Raw genomic sequence first — 27414 nt, 5'->3', positions numbered from 1 at the left:
ACTGAATACATGTATGCTGTGAGGTAAACTGACACAGATGATACGGTGTTACTCTAAGATAACGCTTAGAGTAACAAGGATGACACCAGGTCAATTTTCATCACGATGACACGTCTGGTTATGAGCACCCCGGCACCAGTGGTTTTCAAAATACTCCGCCTCTCGATATTTTTGTATATGACGTAGCATTTATCAAAAACCTGAATCTCAGGATAGGTTATGAGCGCAAGAAAATATGATGATGACGAACGGCGTGCTTGAAGGGGTACGCCATTGGTAATTATTGGTGGTACAGAAAAATAGAAATGCAGTTATACACAATACCGTAGTGCAGTTATTACGTGTACGATTTTGCTGAAACTCGGTTCTCTCAGTATTTCCATATCTGTCTTCACAATGGCGAAATTATATCCAATACGTATTCACGCCAGACTATTTGAATTTTTAAAATTCAATTAGAAATTTCTAATCTTTCACGAATGGGGTAGGCCTTTAAGAGCACCCCTGTTTGCATTTGCGTCGGTTAGAACTGAGTGACGTCAAGAGCTAGCCAGCTGTCGTTTTCATGAGAATATACGGGCATCTAGCCGGAATGTGCCAATATTGATAAACGATTTAATACGGTGTTGATACTTCCTGACTTGAGGCAACACATGGACTGGAAAACATCACATCCAAACCAGCAAAACATACACAAATCATGGGTGTAGCTAGCGGGGGGGGGGGGGTAGGGTGCGTTGGGACAAAGTACCCCCAAGAAGTCACCAAAAACGTCTTTTTGGCCGAAAATTTCCAACAAGTGTCATTTCCCGTCCAGACAGCTAGCTACGCCCTGCAATTTATTTCAATACGATATTTCTCATAACCAAACAACATTGGCACGATCTTTCTTTCAAACCATATTAACTTATATCGGTATTGTTAAAAACCACAGACGTTGAACCACAGAACAGTTTAGAAAATTATGGTTTGCGTCACATGAAAAGTAAATAAATGCATGTTTATGAGTATTGTTGTGTGAAATTCGTCACAAATAATTTCCCATGACCATACACTTGGGGCGATTACAATTGGCTCATTGGGGTGTTGACGAACTTGTCACCCCGATGAAGGTCTGATGAGCACACACATGTTCCATGTTTTGTCACCAGGAAAATTCTTTTTTGAGAAATCGTATCGCACTATGAACAATATTAACAAACAAGTCTTACATTTATATAAATATCAATGTGTGAATCGTCGACTATCTAAGAAAGAGTAAGATCCGTGTCAAAAAATCCTATGACCAGATCCGGGAATTTCCCTCAGCGATCTGTTGAGTAAATTCATGTTTTTTCTGACCTTTTGTTTGAAGAAGTTACTTCGACTAAACAAGTTTTGTCAAACCAACATGCCTTTTGATATGAGTGATACGTGATAACAGGTTTTCTTCCTGGTTGGGGAAACGAATACCTCCATTCACAGGAAAACCGGATCCTTCATCGCAAAATCTTAGGCCCTGACAAATCGGTGCATGCCGGGGGCAAAAAACATGTTGTTTTTATAGATGACATCACCATTCACTTTTTAACACATTTTGTAATAGACGCTAATCAAACGATATTCCGCCTGTTACTGTTTTAGGCTGTTTCCGCAGATTCCGCTAAATCGCCATGATCCATAACAGCCGTTAGAAGTGTTATTCGTATCGTTCTGGTCTTAGGTACTTGTCGCGATATGTCTTCGGCTAATGTATAACGGCAACTGTGGAATCTAACCTGTCATGTAACAACCTTGTAAGATTGTCATGGAGAGCTAATACAAGTACCATTGATTTTCCTCCACGGCGAGCACCTCGTTTGCTACCCCGCCATGATCCACGCTGACCACGTTGGTGAAAAGCATGAACTTCTGCTTCAGCTTTCGACGAATTGACACCACCAGTGGCACTAGCCAGGCCCTTCAGATGAGCTTTGCTAGTCTCAGAAGCTCTACACAATTTCACAGCACTGGCACTAAAGTCAGATCAGGTTCACGTAACAATCGTTCTTTAACATCAGCATCGGCGACACCCGTCACCACCTGATCTCTGATTTCGGGTTTTTATCACCATTTACTGACACCAAATAACGAAGACTGCGTAGATAATCAATGGTACTTGTATTGGTACTGAGTTCAACTCGGGAATTTGACCAGATCACGTTTACGAAAGATAGTGGTGTTGCACAGCACTAGATTATCCTTCGGGTAGGCCTTACCAATGCTCGAGAAACACAATACATGTAGAGCTCTTTCATTGTGCCACCCCTAAAGCCGGTGTAGAAGTTTAAAATGTCCTAGGATAAAATGTCCGGGAACAAAGGATTCTATTATGCGCTTCAATCTCTGAGCTATTGACGGTCAGGGTCTCTATAGAACCATATTGCAGAATACAATAGGGCCGGACACTTTTTCCAGGGGGGACACTTTTTACTTTTACACCGGCTGCCGAGGGGTTGCATAACATTACTATCAAAGTGATCACACTGTTACAGTTTAGTGACAAGAGGTCAGCAATTTTGGCCAGACCTATCTGAAAAACACGAGACAATTATACTGGTTAACGAGAATATTGTCGACAGATGGTGTTGTCAATATTGTGCGATAAATGTGAGTCAACGACAATTCTGTTGCCATTGGTAGTGTTAAATACGTTAACATGTTACCATGGAAACCAGGCTATCAAAACATGAAGAGAAGACAGAGCTTAGGCTATTCTTAAAAACTACAAAGGTAACCGCGATCTAGGCATCGAATACGAAGATGAAAATACTATTGTGAACGTAATGCATACAATGTACATGTGTCACTAAATAACAAGTACTATACATGTACATGTATATGCTACATACACTGCAGTGAAATGGAAAACAACCTTCATTTTTTGAGATTTTCGACTTTTCGTCAAATACATTGCAGTGCACTCTATAACAACTTACTATGCATTTCATCAATTAGTCTATTTGGCAAGCTGACGCCATACAATTTCACGGCATCTCCATTTCAAACTTGTTTTGGTCAACAGTGATATCTTCTCGGAATTACCACAATTTTTCTTCAAAAACCCTTATAACTTTTTTTTTCTAAACTTTTTTGAAAAAACTCATGAATCTTTATTTCATCGAAATCAACATGCGATGCTGGAGATATAACAAAATAGATGCATTTTTTGGGGACGTACTGTGTAGACAACAGAATGGTTTACTATTATTCCAACAATAGATCTACACACCCATACGAACAGAGACATGTATTCATCCACAGGCGGAAGTGTGACACATAGTCCGTACTGAACTGTGAAGCTGTGGTAAATACATGACTGTGATGGGTGAAAGTGGATTTATTCTTCAATCTTTGGTGGATTCTCAATCAACAGAGCCAGGCCATAACAGGGATTCTAATAGTATCAGTCCGCGAGTGACGATTTGATGGCAATGCTGTACACAAATCAATTTTTCTCAGGCAATCGGTATTGGAATGTTTTGAATTTTTACTATTATTTCGATAAAAGCCTCTTCATAACACATATAAAATTTGGCGGGAATTAAAGCACCCTTGGCGAACTTTTTTCACCAACCTATATTCATTAAAATGTACACAGAATGTACACGCTGGCTAATAGAGGTCTCTGGCCATACACAGCTACTTTTTTGCTTTTGGCGTGCTCTCTACAAAGAGCTATATCTGCAGTTCTGTTTGGTCGATTTTAATGAACTAAGCGCCAAAATTCTTAGAACTTTGTGTATTATCATTCAAGCAATTTTCTCTCTCAAAAAAGTCAGAAATAAAAAAGATTTTTGAAAGGGTTTTTTAAATAGCCGATTACATAATGAAACACTTATGCAATCACATTCCGGCAATAATGCATGATAAGAAAACAAAATTTCTCACAATATGATAAAATCCGCATAGAATGTGGTGCATTAGTTTGCGCAATGTGTTGATATTAATATGAGCTAGAGTGTAAGGACCAAACTTCTACATTAGTCTGACCTACATGAATCTCAACCAAAATATCACGAAGGTCATCCGCGGTCGCAGCATAATCGTCTGCTATTTCCCCCCTTGTTATTGGGTCATCAAAACCCTGCTGTTCAATGTGAATCCATTTTTGTGTCCAATGGTACTGCCTTGTTGTCTGGTGAATGAGGTCCGATGAAGACCTTGTCACGTGAATAGAAATAGCGAATTAATTGAGTGAATTTCTATACCAAATGAACAATGTCGGGCGAAGTAGCAGACGACTCATTTGCATATTTAGGTCATGACATTTTCACCCGAATGTGACCCTTTTGTAATTTTAATCCGGAAGTGATTAACCCTTTTCGTCAAGGTTACAGGACGGGGACAAGCTTTTTCATTCCAAAATATATTACCATTACCATTACCATTCATTATCATCTTTTAGTGCACATGGGGGCTCAGCGATGATTGATCATAGGATTAAAATCAGGTGTCAATGAATCAGGCGTATCTCCTACTTACGATTATGATTTTAGCCCCCAAAAAACAAACAACCTGGACGTGCTAATCCTTTAGTTTCGGATTACCTTTCTATTGAATCACCCTGTAGTCATAGGCCCTAACGTCATGCAAAAACCTTCCCTTTTAATACGTAATCAATACAAAATCGCTTTAAAGTGATTTTTAAAAACAAACCAATTGAAGTTTGGTTGACAGCTGTGATTTTTTTCTGATAAAATGGGCCTCTGTTGTATATCAGACATTTCAAAAAAAGGCTAGTTTTATCATTGCGTAGCTGTGACTTAATCTGTAAAAGGTTTAAAAGTCCATGACTTAAAAGTTCCAGTTTTTACACAAATTAGTTTGATTTCCTTGAAAACAAAAAAAACCACTAAGTATTATTGTACTGCATTACAATGATTTTCGCAAGTGCAAACAACAAAACTCAGGGTTCAACGAGTGCCAAGACGATTAGTACTATTTCAAGCCCAATCTAATCCTCTTAAGTATTGAGTAGAATTCTTACATTACTGTATATCGGTTAGGCGTGTATTGTTATTAGAGCTAGCATTCCTGAAAAGGTAAAGAAATTCTTCATAAATTCCACTTCAATTGGGTTATGTAGTAATCGAGAGCTGAATGTATACAGTCATACATCTTATATACATGTACATACATAGGTTCATGCGTACAGTAAAGGGGTACGTGTTCGTTCGTAATTACTGGTGGTCCAGGAAAATAGAATTGCAGTTATGCACAATATCGTAGTGCGGTTATTATTTATATATACGTTTACTGAAACTTAGGTTTTATAGTATACAAATAAATACAAATGTCAAAGTTGGCGTTGGCTTTTAACAACCCCCCCCCCCCCTTAGACTTAGTTTTTGGTCGGAACAGTGTCACTTTGGGCCATGATCGGGGATTGTAAACTCTTTCAAAACAAATACTCCGTGAAATATAAAACAGAAAACCCATATCAGCTTCCGGGTAGGCCAACTAATTTCAATTGAATGCACAGATTCTGAAAAACTGGATCTACTCTCTAATCATGTGGTTACCCATAGTATATAATCTATACACACCTTTGTTATGTTTACATCCGCCTCAGTCGGAGTGTGCCATTCTATGAATTCATGAATGAAATGACGTGGGCTCATCTAATATTCTCTGTCTTCCTATTGGCTGTTTGTTGCATTGGGGACGAGGAAGTGACGCTTTGGCGCGCATATGTTTACAACAAGATCAGACCAAAACATTAGAGAAAGAATTTCGGACGTACTCTAAATTTTGTGAATAATCATTGGAATATAGTTCTTATTATGACAAAAGGAATAGAAGTGGACCAGAAATCTATAGACGGGTCGACAGGTTCTGCAGAAAATGTCTGCGCCCCACTTATGGAACATGATGTTATACGACCAGAGATAAAATTCGGACGACTCGAACTAAACGTGAGGCTATGTTTTCATTCATTCTCTTTGCCCGCCATTTTTTTAGGTCATATTCCGTGGGTTTTCCCCTCCCAAAAAGCAATAAATCATTCAAAATTTGTGACACTTCGTCGGGAATCACCCAAATTTTAATTTTTCACTCATAGATTCGAATTTGATGTTGTTCTGGTGTCTTAAAACGTGGTTATAATATAACTTGGCAGTGGTCCAATTCTCTTAATGGCGAAGGCGCACCTTCGCCATTAATCATTTTCCTGTCCAACGTGGGTTTTTTTCGTTATTGTTTACATCCAGATGTTTACAAACACTACCCAAATGTAAACAAGCCAAGTTCGTTTCATTTTTCTATCAAATTATGTTAACTTTTCAACTTAATTCAATTAATATTTGTATCATTTCTCGAATATATCTCCTCTTCCTTGAATTTTCGATTGTTCTCTCATCAGTTATCCGGTTTTTGTATGATTGCATGGTGAAGAGATGTTGAATAAGAATATTCACAATTATCTCAAATATTATTCAATATATTTTTCACGATTATCATCATCATCATCATCATCATCATCATCATCATCATCATTCCACTGAGTTTCAATTTTTAATTAATCACCTTAAACTGCCATTAAAATCATTCTTACGGTAAAGAAGGATTCTTCCCCTTAAATTTGGGCAGTTCTTAAGATGCCTCGGCCGGGCCTACCACCATGTGATTCGTTGTCAGACTAAATTTACCGATGGGGGTCAAAAATTAGGATTCATCTCTTCGGACAAGCATGGCGGATCTAATGTCCACGTGGTCAGTGCGTGTTTGTAGTGTATGGACAAGGGCCGAAAGGGCTGCGAAAAACATGGTGGATGTCTACAGCGCTAGAGCCATAATACGGTCCTTTTAGGGTTGACCTTAGGCACCACCATTTGAGAAAGAACTTGAAGTCCTATAAAATTAGAATTCCCCTCAAAATGAAGTGAATACCAATTTCAAGAATGGGAGTCTGTTCGCTGGAAACAAAGAACGGTCGTCCATCCCTGGAATTGGCACTTTTCAATATCTTCACCTGGCGTCATGCCGTTAGCGACATGAACTCTTCCAACAACGATACTTTTACCTCAAAATGTTATATTAGGAATCTAATTCACATCAATTAATAATGCTTTTATTGATCAATTCGTGTTGGTTTTGATAGAAAGTGAATGAAATGACGTGCATGTACAGATGGTACTGTGCGATAATGGAATTAGTCTCGCTATGTAAATTCATCATTGTATAATCAATACAGGATCTGACGTACTTGGAGGGGTATACATGAAATTCACACACATGCATGATGCGTACAGTCTAGCTCGTATTAATATCAACATCTGCTTAATACAATATCTCGCAAACAAGCACCAATTTCAATGCGTTTTTTAGCATATTGTCTGATTTGTTTTCTTCTAATCTTACATTATGGCAGAAATATGATTGCAGTTTTTCATTACTGTATGTAATAAGCCATTAAATATATAAATACATGTAATGAAAAACTTATGCAGTCACATTCCTGCTAGACTATTACTCACTGAAGCCTCTTCGGAGCCATGTTGGCGCATGAGGCATCCACTCGAGCTCGCCATCTTCCCCTATCCTGGGCCAATGTGGTGGTGTTGTCCCATATCATTCCAGCTGCCTTCACCTCTTTTTCGACGGAGCGTCGCCCCGTTTCTTTTGGGCGACCAATCATTAGAGATTATAAGGATAATTTCTAACGATATGCCAAACACAGCATCGGCTTTTGTAGATTGAGTTGGGAGATATTGTACGAAATAGGCGTCGATAATAATATGAGCAAGACTGTACATTTCACCTGCTTGTGTCGATTTCTTTATTTGGTTTGGGAATGTGGGTCAGCCGGGAATAGCCTGGGAGTGGGAGAGATTTACCTGAGATCAGTAATCTCACCTGAGGGCATGCTAGGTCAAAGGCAACTCGCCAGACAGATCTTTTTCTCGGCTAAATGGAACTGAGATGTGTACATTCACAAAGAAAAATAAGATGAAATAGAAGAAGAAGATTACTCCCTCCCCCCTCCCCCCTCCCCCCAGTAAAGCAACGAAAATCAACGGAAAAATAAACCTCGACTTTTCTGATAAACTCTTAATTGTGGCGCTGCCTTCTTTAAAAAAGGCCCTTCAGCGTTATAAACATTTGGCAGTACACATCAATGTACACAGTGGCTACAATTGTACTGGGGCACGTAACCTTTTGGTCTTAATCATGCAATCAATGCCAGAGTTATTAAACAGTGTAAACAACCTGCACATTTTCAAAAATCGACTTCACACATTATTGAGGGGTCATTGGGTTCTTTGTGTAAGAAAATATACTTCTAAATAATTATATCAACCCACATGATGTATATAAAAATGCACGTAGACATTACATATGCTTGTTACGTAATCAAAACCCCGTGCAAATTACACTGAGGCATGAATTAATTAGGTTAGTTTTGGTTACATCAGAATCCGTACGTTGTCATTTCGTTCAATGATTAGCTCACACACGTACCGGTGTAACATCTGTGGTTGTTCCCCATGTTTCAGTGTTTCCAAACAATAGGCAGCTAGAGAGACCATGACTTTTCAATAGGGGGGATACACAGAAAAACTCGTCAATCTATTTTTGAGCGTTCCCAAACAATGAGGGGAAACACTCAAAAACAGAAACACTCAAAAACATTACACCGGCTCCAAAATGTGCTTGCATTGCAACCTATGCATTATGCATAGTTATCATTCTCCAACACAAAATTCAAGCACATCATCGCAGTAGGACCGCCTCACCCACTTTGCATGCACATGTACTATTAGTGATACGATGTATCACTGCGCCAAAGTATGTAATTCTATTCTCTCGTCCATCCTCACTTTACGTCCAGCGTCTGCTATCTCAGGATGCACTGAGTCATCCCTAATGGACACGTCTGTGTTCCTAGAAGTGCCACAGCAGGTTGACAACATGCCATTCATCAAACCTTAGAGTAACCGGAATCACTGAATTAGGCCATCCTAGAATGTAAATTCTTACTGACCGACTAAGTTACTCACCTAATAAAATGCTCGCCACTGAAGTATATCAGAGACCGAACATCTAGAACGTGTTTGTCATTCAATAAAGATCAATCGAATTTATTTTCTAACAAAGTTAGCGTTGTATCAAAATGGAAGTTTATTCATGTCAAAGTCAAAATTCGCAATATGGTGTTTCATCCAATATCAAAATTCGACGAGTCTCATAATCAGAATTCGCACTCGTGTGACAGGCGCAGTGTTACATCAGTGGGGTGGAACGATGGCGGATCAAACTTCCTTGGTGGGACCAAGCCTGCACAGGTCAACTTTTGTGTTGGGATTTTATCCTTGTGGAATATCTATTGTATATCTACATGTACCACCTTGGAATTGCATACACAGTTGAAGTTCAGTAATAAGTACATTATAACTGAACCCAGTCGTTACATCAATTGTTATGAGCTATTACGCATTATGTAACCATTTGGCATTAAACCATTGGCACGCATCCATAATCATTGTTTTTCAAGGCTTTATAGAAGTGACGGAATGAACGGAATATGATGAAACGTGATAACATCATGACTAAGGGTTGACCATAGGTACCGCCATTTTGGCTACAACTTGAAATCATAGAGGCAATTAGAACCTCTTCAAAGAGGCATGACATGCATATCACAGGATAAGGAATTTCTTTCTAAGAAGACATTCTTCCTGGTTAGCGCCAATGGGTAACCGCATGACAGCTGATAAAATTTTTTAACATTGTGGGCATGAGTACCCCCCCCCCCCCCCCCTCCCCCGAAGCACACACACTGTTGCGGTACTGCAGGTAGAAGTCTGTCCTGATATAGGGCATTTTGAACTTCGGGTCAACGATCGGCACACGTACAAACAACCGAACTTGGATTTGTCCGCCTCATCCCGCAAATAACCATCGATTTCTCCAACGTCAGTAACATGTAAGGGCATTGATGTAAGAGGGGAGGAGGATATGACTGACTCTGGTTTTTCGATGATGGGGATATGGCGCTGGGGGCCGGGACACTGGCTTCTATCGGCTCTATACACTGTGAATCTTTGTCGTGATGAAGGCCCTCACGACGCTCACGCAAACTTCAACTTAGATACACGTATACATGTATTGTAAAGGCACAAGTCAACACAGGTGGGGCTAATCAAACCGGAATCTGATTACCGGGCTGTCACACCTTTAAATCTAAAATGCAAATTCACACCTCTGCCCCCATATCCTGCGTAGATTGATGACCCAAAGACTGATCAAAGGTCCGTGTCAACATGGTTTATGTCAACATGCATGATCTTAAGGCCCTTGCTGATTTCGCTCGGCAACAACTATATCAATGTAACTTACATTGTAAGTTAACATTGTAAGTTAACTGAGGTAACCATACAGCACGAATCATTTTGTTCACATTACCCTAAAAATAGTCGTCATGTTGTTTTTATTAATAGTGAGCTTCCGTGTCATTCACGAATGATTAGGTGTAATTACGAATTCTTTGTAATCGTGTCTGGCCTTTACTGACACAAACACTCTGACGAAGCAAACCACGTGTTTCCTGTCATGTCTGCCAAGAAATAAAGCCGACGGGAAAAATGACATAACGTGTTAGCCCTTCAGTCCTGCTGTTGCTATTGATGTAGTTGGCAACCTGCCAATAATCTTAAGCAGGAATTTTCTGTAACAGAAATAGTCGTGTTTGCTCTGACCTCAGGCTAAATGGTGCGAAAGTAGCCCCTGTAATGTGAGCATGGTCAACCACTTGGCCACCAAGAACTGTTTTGGAAAGGGGCCCGCAAAGGGGTGTTGGAATGCGTCTTGGTACATGTACTGGGCCAGACGGCATTTTCGAAAAAAACCCGAAACGCCAACGCGAACGCCTACCTCATTGTTTGACCCCCGATACCGAAGTCGGACAATGGGATAGGCGTTCACGTTGACGTTTCGTAGGCTTTGCGAAAACTGCCACGGTCCTGCTGGAAGCCTTTTTTGCATGGAAAAACCAACATTCCTCATACCCAAGTTGTCCCTATAGCCTGTATGTATTTGCAGATGCCTCAGCCAAGGCGACATCGTGCGAAAAATCCTTTTTCCGATTCATACTGCTCGGGCATCACCAACGCATCTTGATGAAATTGACAACACAGCCCAGACGTAATCCAGATTACTCACGATTGTCCAGAAGATATGGAAGTCGAAATGGGTTGCCATGGTAACGTGCTTTTGCGCCAGTTCTCGATATGGCAGGTTCAAGCAAGCTCGTCCCCACGCATGCAGTTGCACGAATTGTTAAAGTACATGTACGCGAGCGACGGTTTTTACTACGCTTATTTCTTGACGATACGTATATATGATTTTCCTTTTTTCTTGTAAAAAACATTTTTAAACTTTCACACCGGCACAAAATTGTCCTGCCGAGTTGGATGGTAACTTGCCATCCCGTCACCCGCTACAAAAAGGTGACAATTAAGAATAGCTATCTTGTCTTCAAAGATATTTACACATTCGTGAAATTCACGCCCGGGCATTGGCTGGTTTCGATTTGGTGTCAACCCCAAGCGCGTTCATAGCCTTGGCGCTTGACGTACATGTTGGTTGGCTACGTCGGACAAGTCGGAGGCATCGTTCGTGAAAAGAAACAGTTAGCTATTTAGACTGGGTCTGATATCCGATCTTTATTCGCTAAATTGGTCGCGGATCACGCCGTCCGACATTCTCAAGATCTCGTGTCGAGAATCAAGGTCGAGAATCATCATATTTTGCACTTGACCTCATTTCCAAACTGTAATTTTATACATTGCACTAATATTATCAGTGCAGTGCCCTAGTAAGCGCGCAGCGCCTTTAGGTTGGGGGAAACCCCCCAAACCCCCTGGTTGGGACCCTGCTATAGTTCCTTCCGCCAATTTTTTGTTTTGATAGACATTTTTCTCCGTGTATCGCATTAGCAGTAACTCAACTCCATCGTCATAATAGCCGGCAAAGAAATGGAAAATGCCCCCCCCCCCCCCCGAAAGGTGTCCAGACTATCGTAGTCTGGGACTCTGGCAGATTCTAATGTAAAGTGCAAGCTCTATTGAACTCGCGCAACTGTCGCCATGGAGAGCCCCCCCCCCCCCCCCAACCCCCGTCCTTCTGACATGTTTTAGCCAGTGCATTGGGGGGAAGGCCCCCCAAACCCCCTATTGGCCTCTCAATAAGTCCTTCCGAGCTGCTTACCCTGGGGCGCTCGAGTGGAACCCCCAAACCTTCATGATGGTGCAGTCCTTTGACAGAGCGAGGAAGAGGTACTCCTTTGATGGTACCCTAACTACAACCCTCAACCATCATTACCCTTCCTTTTCACTGGCATGATATTGGCAAGACTCCCACGAGGTCGTACTGGTGGCTTCCTTGAGGCAATTGCTTGTGGTCTGCAGGCTTCAAAGGATGTTTGCAGGGAGACATTGTTGATTTCTCTCAATCAAACAACAAAGCAACTCGAACAACAATACTGTTTATGGTGAAATGTACATTTTGAGCAACAGGTTAATATCATTTGTTAAAGGCCTCCTCTGTTCATTCAAAAGTTTGAAAATTGAATTAATTGGAATCTGAAAATTTCTTATTGCGAAAATACGCAGTGGGTTTGAATTTCAACATCAGATGCACAAATACTATGAACATCAAGTTCCAGCGAATTTGCATGCATGAGAACTACACTGCGGCAATGCGTTTCTATTTTCTTGAGCCTCCACTAATCCAATGTTAGTACGAGCTTAAAGATGCATGCAAGGGGGGGGGGGGGGTATGTGAATGGTCGCAGGAGTACCAAAGTTCATGGCATATTACACCCCGAACGCAGTGGACCGATCGCGTTCCTCCCCAAAGAAAGACCATGATTAAGAGGACGAATGGAATGCCTCGGGAGTCTTCTAGCCTTCTGTAAGGTCTCTTCGGCATCAATCATTTTCTATACTTAATCGAGCGTCGCACAATTTCCATGGCCTCAGCTGTTGCAACTGATGGCCATCAAGTGCAGATCGATAAACTAATATATAGGCATAAACCATGTGTCATTGATTTGTGTATATTGATAATCCATTTACCCTAGCCCCAATGAAAACGTTTTATAATAGCGCCATGGTAATACTGTATAGATATCTCATTTACTGCAGACTCCGTGAGCAGCCCATTGCGTCATCATTGGGTCTCCTAATGTTGAGGAACGAGGCCGGTCCACTGGGTCCGGAGTGTAATTTAATGCGATATCTATACATTATATACATCTATAATTCGCGAATAATATCAATTCGCGAAAATAAAAATTTACATCGCATGCGACGATAATCAATCGTTTGTATGCTGCGTTCATCGCAGGTCGCAGCCGCCAATGAGTCTTTTATCGAACCCAAAAGCGGTGACAATGTCATGCTTTGAAGAAAATGCAAATATTTGTCAATTTTCCTGGCGATAACGATGACATGAGTGGTATCGGCATGTGCCAGTATCAATTCCGATGAAACAATACGGAACAATTATGCTAATAATTCCACCACAAAGCAACTTTGACCAACGTGCAGGCCAATCTGTCAGCTTGGTCAGTTAATCGGGACGGTATTATAATCACAAAAATGCTACTATTATTCTATACGTTCCTATATACTGACCTTCTGACCTGTCGCTGTCCATCAGCTAACGGTCAAACAATGCAAAGCCGTCGGATCACAGGTAATTAAATCATGCTGTCACTTTTTTCATTCAGACCACCGCGATTAGCGCAGTTTCGGGTGTTACAACTTGATCGCCGACAACTTTTTTGTTGTTCGGCCAGGATACTTCAAAGGCCTACTTCGCATCTGGCCAATTTGACCCGAGCAAACTGCCCGCCTCATATACATAATTCATAAAACGGGAATCATTTTTAAGTCCTGTCCTATTGTTTTAGGACATGACATGTCATGACGGAGTCTATATCATTCACTCGCATACGACTCCCTCGAACAGACAAGCCTTTCCCGCAGTCGGAGACTACTGTACCTGGCTCGCCATCACGTCCCTCGAGAAACGATCGCTATGCCATCTCCGGGATTCAAATGGAACTACTGTCACTCTCTTGGCAAGGTAGGCGACTGTGACCAGCCCGAATTTCTTTTCTTATTGCTGGTTCTTATTCTCGATGTTGCAGATTATGCATCACCGATTCCTAATTAAAGGATTAACTCAGTAATGTCCTTGTAAGGGCCAAAGGCCTTGCTCGGAATAAAGAGATGTGCCAACCCAAACCATAAATATCCTGCCATTTCCGGTCATGTCACTTGATGACATATACTTACTCCCATTCGCCAAAGCAGACATAATATTCAAGAAGGTCGCACACTCCTATCACTGCGCAATACCTGACTTGCGTAACATGCGTAAGGATGGAGTAATGGTCAATCTTGACACTAGAGGCGCTGATTTCGTTCCTTACAACGCCTCTAGAACTAGTAAGTTGCCACAATCTTGAAAAGCAGTACCGCGGATATAGATCAGGAAAGAATCTTTCTTAATGCTGTGAGGCTATCGCATCAGCACGCATCAGCACAAAGCCCGCGATGCCCTACGCTGCGTTTGTAGTTCTCCGTACAATCATCTTAAAATTCACTAGTAAGTGTCAAATTTTATTTATAATGATCATATTTTGTTATTTATTAATAAAATAAAACGTTTTATGAGAGAAAGTGGCACTAATTCGGCCTGAATAAGATTTACAGTCTGAACTGGTGACACAGTTTATGACGTAGGATTGTCAAAACCCTGAATCTCAGGATGTTGGCATCCAAGATGGCGGTAATTGATCAATTCCAGTGTCTGAAACTTTTTAATTTCGGCACTGGGGCGAGTTTGAGTCATGATGAGACCCTGTTTGCAAGTGGACGACCCATAAACTGCGTCACTCGGAGGGCTCGGGAATAGGTAATTGAAAATATAATGGGAAGTTGCTGTGTTGATCAAGATGAAGAATATCGGAAAGAAAGTATCAAGTACAAGTAAAAGTTTTTTTGTAGATCGACAAAGAAATTTGTTGAGACCAGCTTTCGACACTATACCATGTCTTCTTCAAGGTATCTCGGCAAACAAAATCTTTGCCGGGTGTAAAGTTCACTTCCTTTTATATTGCCAGCTTTGGCTTCAAATGATGATATTGACATTTAGATATTCTTCAGGGCGTATTTGCATCTAAATATAATTACAAAACTCCTAAAAATGGCGTATGTATCAGGAGAGTGACTCAACCATTCTCTTGGAGTGGCTCGTAATTTGCCAATAGTGCTTACACGCTAGCCACCTATCGGGAGCTGAAATACCTAGTGACAACGTATATTACAGAATTCAAACATGAGTTATTTCATTGAATCAAATCTGCTAGTGCACACTTACAATCCATTTCGTGTAATTTATGATTGAAACAGACAACTCATATGAAAAACTAACAGTTAGCAACTTATTCCTAGCCGAAGACCATGCCACCATCAGATTCTGTCGGGAATATCGCAAATAAAATCGTTTAAAATTAGGCCCCTGGCAGTGGCCAGCCAATCAGCGCCACCCGTGTGGCCTAATGGTATTAGGCTAATGCATCAGTACATTGTAAAAAACACCTGCACCTGTACCATAAACGATGATGCATCCTTTCAGTAGAATTATTACATTTTCAATAAGAACTTTAAAAAAACACCAATTTTGCATATCAATTGTGGTGCTGGTAAATGTTGTTTGAATTCATTATCTTAGTTAACGCCTACATCATTATTCATCATGTCGGCATTTCTTCGCTACGAATAATGTGCTTGTCTGGTCACGTGGTTCATGCATATGGCGGGAGTAGTTTTACGGTAATGTTCATAGGAAACTACGATAATGTTGGGTTTGTAAGATGAATTTGGATACCATCAGCGCCAAGAAATTTGTAAGTACATTTCGTACATGTCGGTGAAGATCAAAGGAACTTCAAAAGTGCCGCTTTTCCTTGGGAAGTTAAGGTATCTTTGCCAATCAAGGTATCACGCGTACCTGCGTGTAGAGGCGATTTTGGACTGGGTCACCACGCGTGTGTGAACATGCTGCAAATTCCAGAAAGTGACTGTTTAATTTGAGATATTCTGCATTCGTAGTTGCTTATTTTCTGGAATTGACACTGAAGTCTTTTAGTGGCAAGAATGACAGTTGTGTTACAATGTATCTTTGTTGTGTAATAACATTTCTATATGCGCCTGTCTGACTGAAGCTCGTCACTATAATTCTCATTCACGTACATGTAAATAAATGTCATCTGCATGTTTTAGATCTAATCCATACTTGATGTTATGTAGATCGAACTCCAATACACTTTGTATCAACTCAGTTAAAAATAAGCGGTATATTTTAGTTCGTCACATCCACTTTATGGATTAAATATCGTATTTTGAAGTTTCCAGTTAGTCTGAAGTGTAGATTTCGAATAACCTACATATTGTAGTATACTTTGATGTACAATAATCAATAATTTACTAACGCCCACGGGTTGTAGTCATCAACATATGTGTTCTCTGATGATGTCGTGATGAGTTACGTGTACGTACGTAAGGAACCCGGAATGTTTGCAGTCCTACATGGCTGCAAACAAACTAGTCAGCAACTGATAAGATTGGGCGACTATACAAGTCGCTGTGGCTTTTTAAACCAGAGTTTAGATATGGAACTACAGTTTGGGACTACTGTAAGTTCCGTCAAGAACAAGTTAGTTTCGCCAATTCTCGGCAGCGTCAATGATATTCTATTCGACCATCTTGACAGAAAGGGTTTGAAGTCGCAAGACCCCTCCAGTCCAGTCCAGAAGTTCTGACTGTGTCTGATATCAAAAATATTCGAACTCGCAACTAACCCATTCCACCACCGACAGAACATGTGGAGGCGCAATTGGTGCTAAATAATACCACGGATCTACCATGGAGATTCTATAAAACTTCCTTGCATGTATTCACCATGCTTCAAAAATCACTCAACCTTCATCCTTTTCACTGCGCGACAACGAGAGCGTGAAAACTTTTCAATAAACACAGTCAGAATACCCAGACGCCATTCGCTTCAGGGATGACCCAGGTTAGAACCATTCAAACAAATTTCAATAGCGAAAACTACACAAGATTTGTTCTTCAACGAAGAATTTCAATATGAATGCCCACGACGCAATGAGAATGTCTTCTTTGGATTCGATATATTGGCACTGTGCCATGTTATGACACGTGACATAGCATTGTAATCAGGTCGGGCAAAAAGGTGAAGGATGAGTGACGGGAAGATCAAAGAGAGGGTGGGAGGGGTGCTTATGTGTGGCCGGGGGGGGGGGGGGGGACAAGTGGAAACAATGTGTTTTTGAGTTGACAGCTGGTCCTACCTTGACTCCATTAAAAAATAGAGAAACCATGATTACATGTATATCAAAAGTCAATGTGATGTGGTGAATGAAAGAGGAGTAAGGGGATTGAAATGCTTACTTGTGGAGGGTGCAAAAAAGGGATTTTTCCCCCCTATTTGCTTCTATCACTTCCTTCTTGCTGCCTTTCAGTCTTAATGATTACGTTGTTGCTTCTGCCAAGACCACGACCAACCTAACTGGTACTGGGGGCTGCAATAAAACGGCTCCCTTCTCACCCGACCTCTGCGTTGTTTTACCGACGAACTTTTACTTAATTTTCCAACATCTTTCTATTTTCCAGGGTGACGTGAAGAAAGATGTAGAAAAAGGTCCAGACACTGATTCTCTCGTGATAGATGTTCCCCAAAGGGCCGAGTGGGGAGGCAAGTTGGAGTTCCTCCTGACCTGCATCGGTTATGCTGTCGGCCTCGGCAACGTATGGAGGTTCCCATACCTCTGCTACAAAAATGGCGGAGGTAAGTCAATGGCGTCTGACTTTAAGGGTTGACCATAGTTGCCACTATTTTGGCTAGAACTTGAAATCCTAAAGTAATTAGAACTCCATCAGAACGAAGTGAATGCCCTGTTCTCTTGAAAACAAAGAACAGACTCCCACGCTAGAAATTTGCGTTCACTATGTTTGGAAGAGTTCTTATTTCGTGAGGATTTTAAGTTCTAGCCAAAATGATGGTGCCTATGGTCAACCCTTAAAGAGGAATTTGAATGTGGTCACCACTCTCGTTCATATTCTTAACACTTGCAGAAGAGATCAAGGTATTACACAGTCTTTTCTACTACTTTCAGGTGCCTTCCTGGTTCCATACGTCATTATGTTGGCGCTAGTCGGCCTCCCTCTTTTCTTCATGGAACTTGCTTTTGGACAATTTGCAAGTTTGGGCCCGATTTCCATTTGGAAGATCAACCCTCTCATGAAAGGTAGGTTTATATTTACGATGCACTTCTGTCTGGGCCTAGGTTAGGTCTCCAGAATTTGCCAGTTTGGGCCTGATCGCGAGTTGAATAAAAGCATAAATTTAAAATATGTTTGGAAATTCTATGGCAGTCTTAGCTTAGCATGATGTGTTGATCGTATGGTTCCCCTAATTTGCAATCTTCAACCTTACCCTCGGCACCACCACTTCATTGAACCAGCTTTCTCTGGCCATTCCTCAAAGTCCTTTTGATTCGTCGCCTGTCTGTCTCTTGGGGAGTCTGTTGTCATCCGTGTATGCAAAAAGTCTCTCTGGCTACCGTGTGCAGCGTATCATTTTGAGTAGAAATGAAGCTGCCAGTTGGTAAGTTCTCCTACCAATTCCTCAGTCGAAGCACTGAACACGAGGATGCATCGTGACAAAAGAGATAAGGTGCTCATGGTTTCCTGGTACAAAAAATAGGCAACGAATATGTTAACTGACCCGTTCTTCCTTCTCCTCCATAACAGGTCTCGGCTACGGAATGGTCATCGTCTCCTGGTTGATTGCCCTCTACTACAACGTCGTCATCTCTCACACCCTCTTCTACCTGTTCGCCTCCATGACTTCAGTCCTGCCGTGGACCACATGTGATAATCATTGGAACACAGACGCCTGCCTGTTGCCGCCATCAAAAAACAATACGCTCAATGCTAACATGTCCGCTAGTTTGCTCAGCACGATTTCAACTGTTGCTGCAACTACCGCAAGGAACTTGACGGGCAGCAAGACGCCCAGTGAGGAATATTACAAGTGAGTATAGCATGATTATGGCAGTTAAGTTCGGCCCAGATTCCCGAAAACGAGAATGGGATGCGGACGTGGAGTCGGCCTCGGAAGTCGCGATGGGCATTTGCAGTTTAAGATATATTCACCGCTTCATGGTTGAAACTGCAAGTGAATTCAAAATCACCTACGACTTGAAGACATGCGAGTAGTTTTCGTGCCCGTCTTGACGACCTGAAACAGGAACAAATAATGTCCTCTAGGATATGATTATAAAGTTGGTTCATATCAAACTGAACTTCTCGCATTATTTTCGTCACCTCTCGATAATTGTCCTCGACATATTGCGTCAGTGGATTTCTTACATGTCATTGCCTTCTTTTACAGCAACTACGTATTGGAACAATCATCTGGAATCGACGACTTTGGCCTACCTAGCTGGAAGCTGCTTCTCTGCCTCCTCCTGGCCTGGGGCATTGTCCTCGCTGCCCTTCTCAAGGGCATCCAATCCCTTGGAAAGGTGGTCTACTTCACTGCAATCTTCCCCTACGTCATGTTGACTGTCCTCCTCATCCGTGGCGTGACTCTCCCAGGAGCTGATAAAGGTATCTTGTACTACCTCAGGCCTGACTTCTCTAGGTTAGGGGATTCAAGAGTATGGAGTGACGCCGCAACACAGATCTTCTACTCACTCAGCGCTTGCTCTGGTGGACTCATTGCGATGGCCAGTTACAACAAATTTGAAAACAATTGCTACAGGTATGTACTCTCATTATCACGGACTTTCAGCTCATCTTGTAGCGTGTGGAGTGACGATTTTGTCTGTGTCTTTGCTAACTGATTTTAACCAAAGGCGATAAAAGTCCAAGAGCAAAAGAGCAAGAACTTAACCTTGAACTCTAATGGAGGGCGAGAGGAAAGTAGTCTGGAACATAAGATAGATCTCACTGATTTGATCAACCCTGGCACGATTTGTATAAAGTAGCACAGCATCTGGGACGTGGGTCAAAGTTTAATTTTTTCAAAAGCTTTGAATGCATTTGGTGAATTATATAGGTTTAAAGAGTCCCTCTTCTCTTGTTTGCAGAGATTCCCTCATCGTGGCTTCAATCAACTGTGGAACCAGTGTCTTTGCCGGTCTAGTCATATTTTCCGTCCTTGGTTTCATGGCTACAGAGAAGGGAGTGGAGGTGAGCGATGTTGCTGCTGGAGGTAAGATATGTATTTGATCATATTTTAAGTAGAGCCAGAATCTTTCAATAAAGAATCAGGCAACTAGGGAACGTATGGCTTCAACATCAAAGCCACACGCCCGTTTGGAAAGACACGCGTTGGGACAGAGCTCTCTCGAGTCACTAGTTGACTCAAGCCAATTCCGCACAACTAGAACTTGAGCAAATTCTATGATCAGCTGAACATAGCTATTACTAATGCTCTCCTGTTCTGAAGCAAAAACTGGCTTCAAAGTCACTTATTTCAAGTCGGTGGTTCTATTCAGAATATCAATACAAGTATATATGTAGAGGGTTGGTTCAGTGCCCTTATCAGTTGAGCAATCTTTCGAACCGAACCGTATTGAAACAGATGGCAGTTCTCAGCACATCGGTCAAGCAGTTTTTCATCTTGCTTGGGTAAGCCCCAACGAAGATTTGACAGATGTTAACTTCAATACTGAGTGCTCATAACCTTGAAAGGAAACAGCTGTGGATCCCTTTGTGGACACTTCAACACTGAGTGCCAATAACATTGACATGTGAAGCAGGTCCCACGTTAAGGCACATCTGGAACCTCAGCAGGTCCCATAATGTCTTTTAAAGAAAGTGACCCTCCTTTTTGCCAGTGCCAGTTGTTCTCAGTTCTCCTATCCCCTTAAAGCGGGCTATAGCCGAAGCCGGTAGGTCAGATTAAGTTACAACAAGTTGCTACGAGGACTCTCACCTACCGCTCAGTCCCCCGAAACTCTTCGTGGTTGTTGGTGGATTATCTTCATCGCTGAACCAAACACGTCCAAGTTTCCTTACTGCGTACATATTAGACATCACCAATTTGATTCCCTAGGTCCTACCTATAGCCCCCTTCAAACCATGATCGCCAACCATCTCACTGAAAGCTCCCGCGTTCTCAGTAACAAAAACGAATTTGTCAATCTTCCCTTCAGGTCCAGGTCTTGCCTTCGTCGTCTACCCCGAAGCTATCGCCAAGATGCCAGTCGCTCCACTCTGGGCCATCCTCTTCTTCATCATGATGGCGACCCTGGGCTTCGGTTCCCAGTTCTCCATCATGGAGTGTGTCCTCAGCGCCTTCACAGATGAGTTCAAACGATTCATCACGGGACAAAGGGAGTCCATCATCTTCAGATGCTGTGTCATTGGGCTCTCCTTCGTGCTTGGTATCCCGATGGTTTGCAAGGTGAGCAGGGAGGCCTTCCAGGGTCAAAATCTCCATTACAATCTTATCAAATCTTATCCTTCTTCTTTTTTTCTTGTGCGGCGCGTTTGAATCACGCTACACGATCAGTTAGTTTTCGGTAACGAAGAAGGGTGTCCCGGAAATTTCCACCGCAGAGCCCCAGAGCTTTGTGGTCAAGGCGGTGTCCGCAGTTTCCACAGATTCTATAAAAAGGCCATGCCCATGCCTTTTGATGCCTTTGCCTCTCTGGCTAACCATTTCACCTTCTGACCAATTTTCAGGGAGGTATCTACTTGCTCAACCTGGTCGATTACAGTGTCAGTGGTTTCCCCCTCCTGTTCGTCGGATTCTTCGAACTGGTGGCTCTCAACTGGATCTACGGTTTCCCAAGATTTTCTGAGGATATTCGGATGATGTTGGGACACAAACCAAATATTTACTGGAAGGCATGCTGGATGGTGGTCTCACCTGTTATAATTATTGTAAGTGAAACAAGATTGTTGGCCACAATTAAAAATTTAAGAAACATAATTTTATGTTTTTAAATATGTTATCATCATCATCTTCATGGATCAGGGATGACGACATCTTCGCACAAGATATAGTTTGCCGTAAAAATTTACGTGAAGGACTGAGCTTACCTTAATTTTGAGGCATGAACTGGGGCATGGAGGCTTACTACACCCGACTGTATGGTGCACAGGTGTCTATTTCCCACAAGCAAATGAGGCATTTGTCTTCGTCTATCTCTTTTAAAGGGGGCCTACACGGAGGAGCCAGTGAGGTCTGATTGATTAAGTTGCCAGTAGGAGTCTCTCCAATCTCACAATACAAGTCAGCGAAACTGTTCTTGTACAGGAATATATTTTGCTAAATCATCCACTGCGCAAAACCCTAACAGCATCTTGATATCAGTCACCCAAAGACCAACAGTATGACCCGCTTGCTCCTAAAAACCTTTGTTTCAAAACGCATTTTCAGGAAATAAACTTTTATGTTTCAGGTGACTATAGTCTTCAATGTGATATCTTACAAACCCCCAGACCTGGACGGCTATTTGTACCCGGCCTGGGCCCAGGCTATTGGCTGGCTGATCGGAATGTGGCCAATCGTGATGATCCCTGGATGGTTTTTGTACCAATACTGCAGAGATGGTGGTTGGGCTGTAAGTACCCATTCTTCATTTCAATACATTCGAGGGGCTACTGGAAACGTTCTTTTGGGGGTGGACGTAGTCCCTCTAATACCATGCGACGTCGCCATGAAACGTCGAAATGAATCCGCCTAATCACCACACTGTGATTGTGACGAGGTCGCCCAGGTGGCAGATTGAATTGGCCAGAGTAGTTCTCATCAAAATAACCGCAGATTTCGACATTTGTGCAATGTTTTCTCGACAGAGACGTGTGATTTTTTCTCGCTCATCGCAGCGATGACTGTCCAGGTCGCACCAACAAGGATTGTTGGTTTGTGGGGCGTTTAATTGTAAGCCATGTCTGTAATATATGAACTAATAACACGTCCTTACCTCTCTATTCAGCTGTTGAAAGAAGCTGTCAAACCAGAAATGGAATGGGGTCCAGCAATGCCAGAGAACAGAACGGAGGCATATTTAGAGTTTGGAGAAGACAATGACGGCTACATCAGCAGCAAAAGCACAATTTTTTCCACCCGGGAAAACCTCAGCACGATCGTCGTCTGCCAGAATCGACAAAATACGAGAAACGGAAGTGTCAAAGGTCAAAGTTCACCTGGCCCTAAGAACGGTTCTAATTCGCCCAATACACCAAAAGCAAATCAGGAGGAATCAGGGGACAAGTCATGTGACCAAGGAAAAGTGTACACAATCATAAAGAGCGAAACGTGCGTTTGAACATTTAAAAAAAGTTGATTCCAAGTAATCTATTCCAATGTGCTCAAATTTCATTTGCTGACGTATTAGTATTTTTTTACAAAGGTTTTTGTTCGGCACAGCTTTTTGATGTGCATTTTGTAAAGAAATGAAAGTTTTGAATCAAGGATATGGTTTGTTGTTCGAAAGAGGGGAGAGAAAGGGAACATTGTGTTAGCTCCCTATGCCTTGTGGGAGGTGACTTCATTTTTTTATGTGTCCTTCTTCAGTGTTACTGGGCATCTTCTACATTATCTGAGAGGGTTGGGATGAACCAGCAGCTGTCCACACCCATGGGTGTAGGGTACTATCACTACAGCCTGGCAAAGGCCTGGGAACTGTTCCTGGTCTGACCGAGTTTGGTGGAATGATTTTAATAGTAACGAGGAAGGAAGTCCCAATCAACCCTGAAGGGGTCGCAGCTAGAAACCATGGCCAGCATTTCGAAATCAGCCCTGGTGAGCTGATTAAACTACCAGTAGACTTCGTTGTGGTATGCAACTGAAATTTAGCGTGTGGAGGTGAAAGTTAGTCTCGGTCAGTGAGTGGGCAGTGACTAAAGTAATCTTCCTCTGTTTTATTCCTACAACAAGTACAATACCCTTCCCTCGCCTCAGTAGGTATCAAAACATCATCAAGTCATACGCAAGTTACTGAATGGAACCCTATTGCGGACCCTATTGTCCACATGTTCAGTAGGCCTGATCTAGCTAACTGATCTACGCCACACTTGTGAACAGGAAATGAGAGTGTTCATTTTCACCGCCCGCGAAAATGTTAAAAGTAGGCTGAATCGTTGGTGTGCGGAATCCCCTTCAGTCAGTGGGTGATCATGATTAATACGAGGCTGAATTGTGATTTTGATTTTGTCAGTCTTGGTTCAAGTTGCAGTGATAAGCAAGTAGTTCCAGTTTATAAAGTATATCTACTAACCGTCACCACACCATTGGGTAGACAAATGTGGGAAGTTACACACAATGCCATGGTATTATTTGGCAATATAATAAGGGAGCGTGGTGATGTAGATTGTACTGAAAGGTCGTGGGTTCCAATCCCTTTGGCACTTAGTTCCTTCTCACTGGAGCTACTCCTGAACATTCCCGGAAGACTCTGGGATGCAAAAGCACTTTGAGTAAGGACTCGTGTCTATGGAAAAGTAGTTTTGTTTTAATATTGGCCAAAAGGTCAGACTCTTGCCCGTTTGGCAGCTACCCGTACAGCTAATGACAGTAGCAAAAGCGAGTGATAATTTACATTTTACAAGTTCCAGCTCAGGATCTTGTGTGTGATTGAGTAATTGATCAGTTGATTAAGGGTTGATCATAGACACCACCTTTTTGGCAAGAACTTGAAATCCTAGAACAATTAGAACTCTTACCAAACGAAGTGAATGCCAATTTCAACTGTGGGAGTTGTTTTCCAGAGAACATCCTTAGGTTATAAATGGGTATTTTACTTTATTTCAAAGGAGTGCTAATTGCTTTAGAATTTCAAAGTCTAGCCAAAGTGGCGGTACCTTTGGCCAGCCCAGTTTAAAAAGACTACTCACCAAACCTAGCTGTCTCCCTCCATATATATTCATAAAGGAAAGTGAAGACTCCAGGTTATATACACCTTTCCAGAAATGGGGCGCTAAGTGTCCGAAATAGTGATGTCATAAGGGGAAACTAGGCCTTATGGTGGAGGGACAAAGGAGATAGTCATGGTTGACCAACACACTTGAATGCCTTTAATGACGGACAAGGGGGAAAAAGTTAGTTCCAATGCAAGCCACCAATTTCGGGAAGCATGTATACCTCAGTACACTTTCACTTGCTCTCTCCCTTCTGCACATGCGCAGCTTCCAAAGCAATACGAGAGCTGAATGTTGATTGGTCAGATTCAGTGTCCTGGAGAATGGAGAATTGACAGAGAGTCACCCCTTTTCTTTTTATGTATATAGAGAGGGGCAGCTTTAGGCCTTGTTTCAGTCCGGAGGGGAGTACATGTATGCTTTTTAAACTCAGCTGATCAGTCAATCACAAGGGTCTGTAGTTTCTGCGACAATCTACCACGAGAATCTCTACGAATCAGTGACTCATATCTCATCCCATAAAAGACTAAACTTCATAAACCAATTCTCATCATCATATCTTTACCGTTTCATAATAAATTTTGGTTGGTAGCAGATCTTATAGGGACACATTGGGCGTGGGATTCAGGTGGCCAGGGGGATAATGTGCCCACTTGCCACTATGCGCCGCCACATAGCGTCTAGCTGATACTGATCTCTGATAATGATTTACACTGGTGATGCGTGGCGATTTTGGAGATGGCTTGCAAATTTACGAGATGGCTTGCAGATTTAGATAGAATAAGTCGGAGGAAAACGACGCAAGGGAAGATGCAGGACAAGATGGGTGGACGCAGTGACAAGAGATGCTGAGTCAGCAGGTGCAGGGAGGAATGTACTGAACACCACTGCCCAAGACCACAGACAGTGGAGACGTGTCCTTGCACAACTGACGTAGACAAACACGTCATGTTACCGCAGTGAGTGAGTGAGTGAGCGGTTACATTCCATTTTAGTGTCAATCACAATGTATTCACTTTTCAATAATCTTGTTTGAAGACGACACTGACCTACTGGAAGCCATTTTTGCAATGAGAAATCAACGTACCACATGCCCTACTTGTGTCTTCAAATTTGGACACCACTGCCAAATTTCATTCATTTTTTTATCACAAATATCCAGTGACAGCTGTTTTATGGAAAAAGCAATCAAAATTAAAAAAAGCAGTTGCTACAATATGTATTTTTTGTTCATATTTTGTTGTTGTCAAAGGAGAGAAAGTAGTTCTAGATTTGATAAGAAAACATGAAACAAAAAAATTGGCTTTTTTTATGAGCTTAGACTTTTTTAAATGAATATTGCAATTATTATTAGGTTCAAGCTTAATTTGATGAAGTGGTCTTAGATTTGAATGATGGGGCGATTAGTAAATTGACCAATGCGATCATTTTGTGATATATATGTACACTCATAAAGACAAGAGCTTTTGAGTTGTGAATGGCCTCATAGCATCTTGACCACCAAGGTTTTTGCATCTTATCAAGATTCAAAATTAAGGGGAGCCGTATCAAACCATGAGGCTCAGGATGAATCTTGGGGTCTGCAGCCAACTCGAAATGTAACCCTGTGAGTGATTAATTGACCCTTTGGCGCATGTTAATAATCGACCAATAGGATCAGATGATATTGACCAATGAGGTCACTCTAAATTGACCACAGGGATCAAGGGACAGGTAGTTGACCAATGATATGTTGAAAGGTTTTTTGACCAATTAGGCCTAAAGTTGTAAAAACTAGTAATAATTAATAAAGTTTTAAAGTGTGGAAGCACAGCATCTTATCAAGACTTAGGTACCGCATTCTGACAAAAGGGGGCTTTATTAATTATTGATACTAGTAATCATAAAACTTTGTGAGGTCAAATTTTGCTTTTTTTAAGTTAGTCTCTCAGGAAGAATGCATTGTAAATTTAGTTGTATTCGTGGTGCAGCCGCAGGATGTACCAGTTTCTATATATTGTGTATATATTATTGCGTTTATTGAATTGCATAAGGTAATGTTGTACAATTATAGCTATGGTACAAATGCCACTGTGTACATAAATACATACTACCGGCTGTTTTCTTCACTGTAGGGGCAATTACAGCCTCTGTGTGCATAAATGTGCACTGTCAGCTGTTTTTATCACACTGCAGGGGCAATACTTGTACCATAGCTACAATTGTACCACGTTACCTTACTGTCTTGATGTAAATGGTTGGAGGCAAATTGCATTAATTTTTATTGCTGTAAATATCGCCCCTCTGTAAATATTTTCCGTCATCTGTGGACCATTTCAATATGTTCTGCTGTTCAATACATGATATCATGTGAAAACGATAGAACAAGGAAAACTGACTGATTTTCAAAATATTTGGCACATCTTGACCATTCATT

At 41.7% G+C, this 27414-nt stretch overlaps 1 protein-coding gene across 2 annotated transcripts; it reads left to right on the top strand.

Moving 5' to 3' along the window:
• Nucleotides 1-1429: 1429 nt before the first annotated feature.
• On the top strand, nt 1430-27414 carry LOC135491965 (sodium- and chloride-dependent glycine transporter 1-like). Of its 2 annotated transcripts, none has more exons than XM_064777956.1 (10): nt 1430-5936; nt 17730-17904; nt 18233-18364; nt 18870-19152; nt 19513-19884; nt 20213-20337; nt 21284-21534; nt 21816-22016; nt 22538-22699; nt 23075-27414. In XM_064777956.1, exons 1-10 carry the CDS (start codon nt 5805-5807, stop codon nt 23405-23407), a joined length of 2166 nt encoding a protein of 721 aa, XP_064634026.1. In that variant the 5' UTR covers nt 1430-5804; the 3' UTR covers nt 23408-27414. The 2 variants fall into 2 exon arrangements, with proteins under 2 accessions (XP_064634026.1, XP_064634027.1); XM_064777957.1 differs by lacking the exon at nt 1430-5936 and adding an exon at nt 15833-15940.

Source organism: Lineus longissimus, chromosome 8 (genome assembly GCF_910592395.1).
Source record: "Lineus longissimus chromosome 8, tnLinLong1.2, whole genome shotgun sequence".
Classification (NCBI taxonomy): Eukaryota; Metazoa; Nemertea; class Pilidiophora; order Heteronemertea; family Lineidae; genus Lineus; species Lineus longissimus.
The sequence above is the reverse complement of the archived record's forward strand: the minus strand, read 5'-3'. Positions and strand labels throughout refer to the sequence as shown.